The sequence below is a fragment of the Sprattus sprattus genome (genome assembly GCF_963457725.1).
Source record: "Sprattus sprattus genome assembly, chromosome: 17".
Classification (NCBI taxonomy): Eukaryota; Metazoa; Chordata; class Actinopteri; order Clupeiformes; family Clupeidae; genus Sprattus; species Sprattus sprattus.
Window position 1 is genome coordinate 10,280,963 of NC_137915.1, and position 10,192 is coordinate 10,291,154.

General features: G+C 42.8%; 1 protein-coding gene across 2 annotated transcripts; it reads right to left on the reverse strand.

The window, feature by feature from the left end:
• Positions 1-1,027: 1,027 nt before the first annotated feature.
• Positions 1,028-7,100, reverse strand: insig1 (insulin induced gene 1). 2 transcript variants are annotated; one of them, XM_080854891.1, is made up of 6 exons: positions 6,916-7,100; positions 6,327-6,666; positions 5,181-5,305; positions 4,376-4,542; positions 3,397-3,496; positions 1,028-2,064 (listed from the first exon to the last, which is right to left on the reverse strand). In XM_080854891.1, exons 2-6 carry the CDS (start codon positions 6,658-6,660, stop codon positions 2,035-2,037), a joined length of 756 nt encoding a protein of 251 aa, XP_080711017.1. In that variant the 5' UTR covers positions 6,661-6,666; positions 6,916-7,100; the 3' UTR covers positions 1,028-2,034. The 2 variants fall into 2 exon arrangements, with proteins under 2 accessions (XP_080711017.1, XP_080711018.1); XM_080854892.1 differs by lacking the exon at positions 3,397-3,496.
• Between the last annotated feature and the right edge of the window lie 3,092 nt (positions 7,101-10,192).

Genomic DNA, 10,192 nt, shown 5'->3' on the forward strand with positions numbered 1-10,192 from the left:
AGGCAGACAATAAAGACACAATTTTTAAATGTATTACTTTTTTATTTTTGATATTTATATACTTTTTTTCACTTGAAGTCCAAGATAGTAGAAATAATGCTCAAACTGAAATGTCCCAGGCACACACACACTCACGCTCACACACACACACACACACTAACACTTAACGCTTAAAAACACCAGGTGTGGCACCACCTCAAAATAAAGCTTTCATTCTACCTGCCCTTTACAACTCCTGAACAGAGATTCAAACAGTTAAATAGAGTAACACATGAACCTCGAACCACTTACTTTCCTCTTTTAATTTTTCAAAACACTTTTAACATGTTCCCTCCAGCCCTTTCAAAACACAGCACACTTAAATGATTTATGTGGCCAGAAATACCGTTAAGATGTGTTCCCCAACTCCACTAATGAATCTAAAGTACAACCTGATACACTAGTTTTCTTTTTGACAGTGAGGATGGTCATTGGTATACATGTGAGAGAATAATAAAATCTTTATTTGTGACTCTTAAAAGGCAAGTAATCTCTTGTTGTTTTGTTTTACACTGTACCTTCAGATTAACCACACACTACATCACTACTATTATTGCTTTGTTGTTTTCCACACTGCATATGAGTCTCACTGTGTTTTTAACATCAAAAATAATAAATAGAAAACGAATACCAGGCTCATACATATTGGATTGCACTTCATTTGTTTAGACCCCAAACCCCCTACTACAAACAAGGTCTGTAGCACAGTAATACCTTTCTGATTAAATGGAAAAGTGATTACATGTGTGAGCAAAAAAAACAACAACAAATTAAGTAAAAAGAAGAGAGAAATAATAACAATGGAATAGTAACAAAAGCACTCAATTCTATCATACAAGGCAATCACAGATTGCAAATCGTCGAGGCTGCTGGAAATAAAAATGCCCGTAGGTTCTTCAAATTGGGACAAAGTGTGTTTTCAAATGTTCATTGATTGCTAGTCTGGACGTAATGAACAATTTTGTGCGAGTAAAACTGATTTTTTCCCCCCCCCAGCGGACAGGAGAGAGAGCAGAATAACTTTGGCACCTTTCCTTTAGGTGCAAAGGAGGAGGAGAGAAATTTGCACCGGCTTATAGCTGTGTCTTGAGCCATAACTGGGTCACCTGCAGTGGCAGACCGACCTAGTGAAGGCTGTCCCCAACACATAACCCCGCGCACCGCCTTCTGTGTTCCTTTACATTGGCACGAATAAACTTCAGTTTGGAAATACTTCTGGTTTAAGCTGTACTTTTGCCTTTTACGTCTGTTTTTCTTTCAAGGAAAACACACACACACACAATTAAACCACTCAAAAATCAGACATTTTCTTTCAGAGCCCTGAAATGTTTCCCTTTCATTTTAGCATCCAGCAGGAAAGTTAAACAGTAAAAAAAAAAAAAACACACACACATACTCACAACTCCACCTGTAACACCACCACCCTTGTTTGCGCTTACTTTTAAGAACCAGTCAACCTAACTGCCATTGTTTTTTTTTTGACAAAGAACTTTTTACGTTTTGATTCTCTCACAGCAAAGTGGGACCCACAGAGTCTCCAGCCATGAGCGGCACCAGCGTCCAGCCTCCTAACCAGGAGCAGGCAGAAGATACGACAGCTACGAGTTGAGTGTGTGTGTGTGTTGGGAGGCGGGGAACAATGAAGATGGTGGCTGTGGGGAGGTCACCAGGGATAATTTTGGCCACACGGAGGTGCAGGGCATGGCACTGTGGGTCAGTTCTGTGTGCTAACCTCCTCAGTCAATGTCTGTCTTTCTCTTTTTCCTTTTCATACTTTTCTCTGAACAACAACGAAGAAGAAGAAAAAAATTATAAAATCAGGAGAACAAACGAGATGAGGGGTCTCTCCGAGGATTGAAGTGCATCCCACTTGGGCTCTGGAACAGTCCCGACATTTCGAGGTGTTGGAGGGTGGGCGACCGGATTCCCCCAGGTTGGCCCCCGCCCTCAGCCCGTTTCTCTGCGCCCTTTGACCTTCAAAGTTGGTCTTGCTGCCTAGTCGTTGTGAGATTTCTCTGGGGCTCCCTGCAAGGGCAAAAAGAGAACACCACCATGAGAGGAGCTCCACTTTAGACATCAGCATAAACCCACGGACGACTCCAGAGCCTGCTGAGCAATCTTTCTTCACATAGCAGACTGCTGGGTGCCTTCGCCTCCTATATACAGTATGTGTATGGACAGCTATAAAAAGCACAGCTGACTTAAGTCAGACAGTTAAATACGATATCAAGGGACAACCCAAAGGGAATGTCTGCACTTCTCCTCTCTCAAAAGGGGTAAGAGAACGCTGGTTGGTTGGTTCCTGTTCCCTAACAGCATACGGTAGGATTGAAATTTGGAGTTGGTATCAGTTCTCTCTTCTTTGACAAAGTCATGATATGGTGGTTTTTAAGGACTTGCTGAGCTGGTAGAAACATTGCCAATGAAGGAGAAAATATAAAATCACCATTTCCTTACTCATATTAGTAATAAAAAACACAATAAGTTATTGTTTATATGTCCTCAACAGAAGTAAGCAAGGTCTTCATACACCATATCGTTCCTAGAGCTTCCAGAGCCACAACAAGTTGGACGGAGGGAGGGAGGGGAAAAACCCACAAGCACCGTCCCCCTTGGTCAGGGGGCAGGGGCCTGTGCCAGTGATAAACTGCACAACAGACGAGGGGGGGAATGGTGGGATGAATGGTAAACAAAGCGGCCGTTGGCTAGGTCTGGGAATATTAGCATGAAAAACAACACGCGTAATCTGCTTTCATGCTCCCTTATTGGGCTGCGAACAGGGGCTGCACAGGACCTAGATTCCACGGGAGACGAAAGGCGAGACATGACTCACGCTCAGATTAAGTTGTTTTTCTGTTTGTTTGCTTGTGCTTTTTTTCTCTCTCTTGGCGAAGATATGAGGGGGGCTTTGGGTTCTGTGACAATTAACAATGAACTAATTTTTGTGATATCGCCTCCTTGAGAATTCAGTTTGGAAATAATTACACAAAATTTAAGCCGTCCAAAAGGGGGGGGGGGGGGGGGGGGGGTTGTGGTGGATGGGGAGAGTGTGACAGGCCCCCTCCGTTTTAAGTCTCTTCCTCCTTATTCAGTTTCGTGTTAATAAAGAACATCTCTGTCAGAAGAAGACTACACTTCCCATGCTAAAATTGGACCAAATTTGACCAAAGACATCTTTCTGTTTGCAGTGTTACATAAGTCACTGAGACGGTCGCTGAAGCGCACACTCTTTCTCAGCATTCAACTATTAAAGCGTCACATCTCCATCTGAATCATCTGAGAGTCCCTAATGACCCACAGCTAAGTGTGAAGGGCTTCCTATGCTGGTAATGAGAGTATGAGAGAAGCAGGCCTCACCATAGCCAGCTGCCGGCCGATGTTTCCCACAGTCACTCCCCCCGAGAAGAATATGCAAGGCAGCCAGGAGCGAACATACAAGAAGTCTGGAGAAGTGTACCTGAGAGAGAGCAAGGGCCGGGAAAAAAAAACATGATATTAAGTAAGACATGTCCACGTCATTATAAAACCGCTCTTCTATTTCTTTCAGTGGAGGGAAAAAAAACACCGGGGCTGAGAGAGGGATATGGGAACAGAGAAAAAAAAAAACATGAACTGATCTAAAAAGACAGATCAATAGCAGGAGGAAGCATTAAAGATTAATGCTGGCAATAAAAGGATTTTCCCCCCATACACTCTCATTTTTCTCTTGATTTTTTCACCTCCCTCCTTCCACAGGGAGGGAGAGAGGGAGGGAGAGAGAGAGAGAGAGCGAGAGAGAGAGAGAAAGAGAGATCTTTTCAGTTCTGCTCTTTATGTGCTGGCTTATCCAAGCTCCGGGATCCTGCTGCACCCCAGGATGTTTTTGAGCAGGCCAATGTGTGACAGGTTGGAAGCTGGTAATTGGTATTCTCTCTCTCTCTTTTCATTTTCTCTCCCTCCCCTCCTCCCTATCATCCCCAACTCTACTCTGCTCACACACATCTGGGACTCCCAACAGGGAAAACAAGTGCATTCATTTTCAGGTTTTCTAGTGCCTAGGCAGCCATTTAAGGAGTCTAGCCAAACGGGACAAAATTAAGCTGGGCTCTTACTGTCGTCACTCTATACTAATTTAAGCAGACACCGCTAACAGCATTAAGCTGTTCTACCATGGACCCTTATTCCAAACTTATGCAGAAAAAAAAAAATCATAGTATTTTCTTTTGTTGCTGTGGTGTGGACAGGATTTTTGTGATGTTTACTCTGGATTTAAATACTCAAATTAAATAAATATTTGACTGAACTAGCACAGCCTTCCTTTCCAACCCACACCCTCAAGCATCATGCGGACACTCACTGATAGACACCATTGTAGACCAGTAGCTGCGTGATGAGCGTGGCCAGCAGGGCTGTGGTAAGGCCAAGGCCAAAGCCACTCCTGGAGCGGTCAAACGTCCACCACAGGCCCAGCGACAGCGCTGCAAGGGTCAGGGAGAGCTGCACGTTATTAGCAAAGTCCAGTTTCTGAAGGATGGGTTAAGGGAAATGGAGTGCAATGGACACTGATGACACCTGGATAAAGTGTACAGACATGACGAGCATAAGTAGATGTTAATGACCAACTAGTTGACTTGCAGCTTGATGTGAATGCATGTTCTTGGATATGTGTGACTTTGGGGTGTTAAATAATTTGACTACCTCAGATATGTGCTGGAGCCCTTGCCATATTTGGCAGTTATGCCTTGACTACTGAAAATCTGGAAGACAGGTGACACTTTAAAGGCTAGAGAGCTTCACCGGGCAGTTAAATGCCCCTCACTTAGAAACCACCTTGGGCCATTACTTGTTCATACTTATCCATGCAGTAAGCAATGTTAATTAAGAGATCATGGCTGTAGGGAGTTCCAAATGGTGTCAAAGCATTACATTCTAATTTAATTACGATACTGCAAGTTTAACAAAACCTGGAAATCGTGATTTAGGCTAAAACTTAAGACTAATGTTAGGCCAACCAACCTAAAACTGTCTGATGAAACCTCCATTAGATGTGATACCATTGCTATATAGAAAGGAATATGTATAATGTGTGTGACAGTTCAACAAAATGTGATCTGTTTTCTGCTTGAGGGTCACAGGCCAAAGGACAGTTAGAGAAAGGATACAGCACTGGCATGGTTGATTCCCACGAACACAGCGATGCAGCGCATCACACTGGCCCACTCCCTCTTAAACTTGTGTGGCTCCCCAAGATGGCTGTCCAAACAGGGGTAGAGCAGGCCAACCACAGCTGGAGTACAAAAAGAAAAATGCATACATGAACAAAATGCAAACAACAGTCAAAAGTTAATAATATTGACATGACATTAAGTACAAAACGATTATATTGTTCTATAATTGACTTCAACTTTTCAGTTTAAGTGCTAAGACAGTTTTCACCTTATTTAGCATGCTACTAATGATCTATTAAGAATTCATATAGTAGCACACATTTCCAAGTAAGGCCAGTTATTATGTTAAACAAAATAAAAGTCTGCTGTACAATTAACCTTCAGCCTAAGTTCTGTAATAAGTCACTTGTCTAACGTGTAAATGCAAATGAATTCATCCAGGAAGTTTGTTACATTTTTCAGTGGTGTTGGCCTGAAGTTATGCATTCCTTTTCTACTTTCGTTTCATAGACAAAGCGAGCAGTGGCTCGCACATGACGCTATCACTCTGTGGAATGCGGGGGGAAGGGAAACCAGCATATTTATTTATTTATTTCCCAAGCAAACAACTTCCGTGTTTCTCTTTTTCGGCGAGTGGCATGTTCGACGCGAGAGCCAATAACGTGCCTCTTTCGCATCTCACCCGTTCTACAGAAGCCAATGAGAAATGAGCACTCCCAAAATGACCCTACATGCCAGGCTGTTTCCAGGGCAGCGTATAAAATTGACGCTAGAACTAACTAGCTACTATCCAGTGAGACAAAACAAGACACCCCTTTTTAGTGGACTTCGAGACTGATTACATAATGCACTGGGCAACAACAAACCGACCACACACGAATTATTCCAGATAGCTGATTAGCGAGCTAATGAAGGAACAAAGAGTGCGAAAGTTCCCTTGATAGCTAGCGATAACTATGGCCGTCTGACTCCGCAAAAGGCATCGCCTAACGTCAACATTACTCCCTCCTACCCTCCCTTTTGCAGAACGACAAACATCCTTTGTCTGAACTCGGCAGTTTGAAAATAATAATCAATAACCTCAATCATAATAATTGCTCATTAACTTAAAATGAGTTTGAAAAACAGCATTTGCCTTACCTGCTGCTGTTCCACAACTGGGTGGAATCCACCACGCAGACGAGAACAAAGTTGCTATCACTTCCTCAGGGAACAACGTGACGTTTCTTTGTATTTGTAGCAAATTTAGCACCAATGCGAGAAACACTCCGATGGTAAACAGCACGAGCCCCCGCCGTATTAAGTTAGCGGACCGGATGCTGTGAAGTGACCCATATGCATGCCGCATTACTGAGGTTATGATGGACATCATTTCTTCTGCTTTAGATGAAACCCAACTGGCACTCGACAGATCTCTAGCTTTCATCCGCGATGAACAGGAGCAACTCCAACAGTGTCCTTCAAGTCTTGGCATTTGGCACTTCAGAGGGAAAACAAACCGCAGGCAATTGTTATAACATTATAATTCGAATACATACAAGTATGATACCATCATTTCCTCGGCTAGCAAAATGATCATGTTGGGTTGTTAGCCAATTACCAAGAAAGCACCTAACGTTAATGTTACGATGTTTTTGACAGTCTGTCAGCTCACTACTGATAATCCTTCATGGTCCTCGTGGAGGATTAGGCCGAGAGCACCATCTTCGCTAATGTTAACGTTACCTACCTTGATCACCAGACAACTGAGTCCTCACTGTCTGCAGCGATTCAGACGCGACTGTGGTTTGCACTAGCGCACCTGAAAATGTTTTCAGCTGTGACCACCGTTGGCGCTAAGAATCTGTCATCGGTCTGTTTGGTCACATCATCGTTTTGATGAGTTACGAAAGGGAAAAAAAGCTGTTGGCTGTTTCATTCCTTAGCACAAAGCTCATCTCACGGGCGTGCTTCCTCTGCAGAAAACAAGCGCGCTGGTGTCTGGTGAGTCGAGCTAGCCAATGACAAAGCGGCGGCCGATATGACGCGACACACACCACCTCCCACGCATCCACGTTCACAAGTCTTCACTGCTGTGTGTTCTTGCGCAGGATCAACGCAACTTGATTGTTGCTGCGGTGGCACTTATGAAACTTTTAAAACAAACGTGAAAGGGCACCTGAAATAAGGTCAAGTGTCCAGAGTTGGATAACCAGGCTCTAACCATTCGTGCTTTCTCGTCATACCAATCTCAACAGTTTGTGTGTATAGCTCATCTCAATAGTCTCTACTCCAGTATTTATAGTTGATATATCATCAGGGTAAGTAATTAGCCTACTTGGAAACTTTCTTAGAACCTCTACTTTCAGTGGAAGTTTTGAAGTATCTTGAAATCAACTGTGGCTTGTGCTTATTTAATATTTTTTTCAACGGTCTGCCTTAGCATTTAATCAAGGAAGGAAGTCCACGTCACCTGTTCGAGAGACAGGAAAGTAGCATGTAAAACAGGGTCAGTGGCACTCTGGTGGGTGTTGTCTGTTGAACCTACACCTTTGTTGTGAGGACACAGTGGGGGTCATTGACACGGAGAGCAGGCAGTGGGGTCAGAACAATCACATGCTCGCTTGTCACATTGTAAACCCTCCACGCCACTGTGCAAGTGAGGTCAGAACTGAGGAGGGACAGGAAAACAGCTAGAGGCAGGGTTTGAAATAGGCTCACAAAAACATGTTTACTGATAGGCATTGTTAACCAATTGGGTCACTTTCTGTCTGCACATCCCACTGGGCAAGCAGGTGCAGACAGTGGTTAGATATATGTTGGATGTTACTCTGAATAAACATTAGAAAATAGATATAAAATCACAAAAAGAGGGAAAACAATCAAACCAGTTTAGTCTTTTTTGGTAGTGTGGCAGAAGTTACACTGGAACTAGCGGACAGTATTATCACGTGGACATTGCTAGATCATTCTTACAGTGCAAAAGACCAACTTCCTCAAAAATATTAAAAATTACTAATGCATTGTGAAACTTGCTCGAGTGTCATTTCTCTTTTTAGAAAACCCAATTGCAATCTGTATCGATGGCAAAGCATAAGTTGATGTAGGACACCACTTCACCTGGCCCATGCCACAGGCATTTAAACAGGTTCCAAACATCCAGGGCATAAAATGTGTGCATGTTTCCCCTGTCAAGAGGATGTGGCACGGTGGCTCAGGTGCTTGCACTGCCGCCTCACCGTCAGTGCTCAGGTGGGCGATCTCCCGGGTCTTTCTGTGTGGAGTTTGCATGTTCTCCCTGTGTTCACAAGGGGTTTCCTCCACTAAGAACTCCCACGGAAAAAACATGCAAAACAACAGAACACTCTTCGTCCGTCCCTGACCAAGACAGACGGTTCACCTCACTTGGTCCCCGGGTGCTTAAAAGTTGCCCACTGCTCCTGGGGTCCTTGAGGAAGATGGGAAAAAGCAGAGACTAAATTCACAAATGACCTGTGTATCCCTTGTGCGAAAAAAGTCTGACAATAATAAAGTCTGACAATAATGTGAAGTCAACAAAAAGCAATGTATCCACCTGTTACATAGGCCAGGCTATAGTTCTCGTTTCTTGTCATGGCCACAGAAAACACTGACTCCCATTTAAATCTAACTTTTTTGTTGATAGAGTCAAATCGTTGTAATTCGTAATACATTTTGTGTTTACCATGTCTTGCCGACAGAACTCTATTTATAAAGCTGTACAACACAAGAGTTGAGTGCTGTTATGCTGAATATCGGCTTGTGACTTAAAAACTATATTGACCATTGCCTACACTGCTAGTGTGCAATTGTCTTTGCATAGACCATTCTTTATAAATTTGAATTCCCTGTTATAAATAGTTTTTAGTTTGTTTCAAAACAGCTTTTCTCCTCCTCATAAACTGCTTTGGTTCGACACTGTGGCAGAAATAGTGTTGGACATTTGTGTGCCATCTTTTCATTTGTGAGGGACCATGGCTCAAGACAGTAAGTCATGAAAAAAACATGAACATAAAATATTTGAGCAAGATACACTGCACGCACAAGAAAGGCCTGAAATGATAGAGAAATCATTCTCGAGCTCTAACAACTGATGTCAGCACCATCAGCAGTGCACTATCCTTAATGCAATAATGAACATCGAGTCATCCACCCTACTTGCCATGTCAGTTTGGAAAGCCCATAGAAGAGAATTATTGCTTAATTAAGTTGTCTGACTTGGGGATTATCTCAAGTCTGCTGTGAATTCACCCAAATTAGTGGGCCAAAGTAACAAAATGAAAAACAGGAATGTGCTTGCTCTCTCTCTGGCTCCTGGCATTTTGATGAAATGAATACTGAGGGTGTATCATCCTTTTCATGCTAATCCGTTACCAAAATTAAGACTCTGTCTCCCTTTGACCTGGAGCAAGTTATTGCACACACAGGGAAACACAGCTGCGATCTGATATTGCTGCCAAGTAATTTAAATTAATTTTGACTCAGAGGTGAAGGATGCTTTTATTCATTCATTTTCTTTTAGTCGCTTGGATGCCCAAATTAAAAACAAGAAACATGAAGAAAGGAACTCATCTGAAAATTGATTTGCAGTATATATGGCTGCTTTCCCAGTTTCCCAGAACTTCAAAGCTTAGAAGCACAGTTCCTGCCACAGTTTTGTTTGTAAAGACAGATTGAGGATTTTAAATGCAGAATTGCATTAGGGACACAGCAGAGTACTGACAAATTGCATAGGGGAGCTCCAAAGCCATAGCGTATCTGTTGGTATACTTACATTAACTGTAACTGTATAGTAACTTATTTCTATTAAAAATGAGGAAATCATCTATTTGAATGCCATCTCACGATGAAAATGGCTCAGGGAATCTATGGTAGTTACATAAAGCAACCATGCCCCCCCCTCTCCCCGCACACACACACATTTATTTTTCTCTAAAATAAGGATTTTAAGCCATAGCTTTGGAGCAATTCAGAGCGAGGTGAGCCCATGAAGTTGTGATTTTCAGAGT

Excerpts from the sequence above, each read along its gene's own strand:
- insig1 (XM_080854891.1), bottom strand. The coding sequence starts at position 6,660 with ATGCCAAGACTTGAAGGACACTGTTGGAGTTGCTCCTGTTCATCGCGG. Across the intron at positions 3,497-4,375 it reads GTCTACAATGGTGTCTATCA|GTACACTTCTCCAGACTTCT; the intron begins GTGAGTGTCCGC and ends GCTCTCTCTCAG. Across the intron at positions 2,065-3,396 it reads TCGGCCGGCAGCTGGCTATG|GGAGCCCCAGAGAAATCTCA; the intron begins GTGAGGCCTGCT and ends TTGCCCTTGCAG.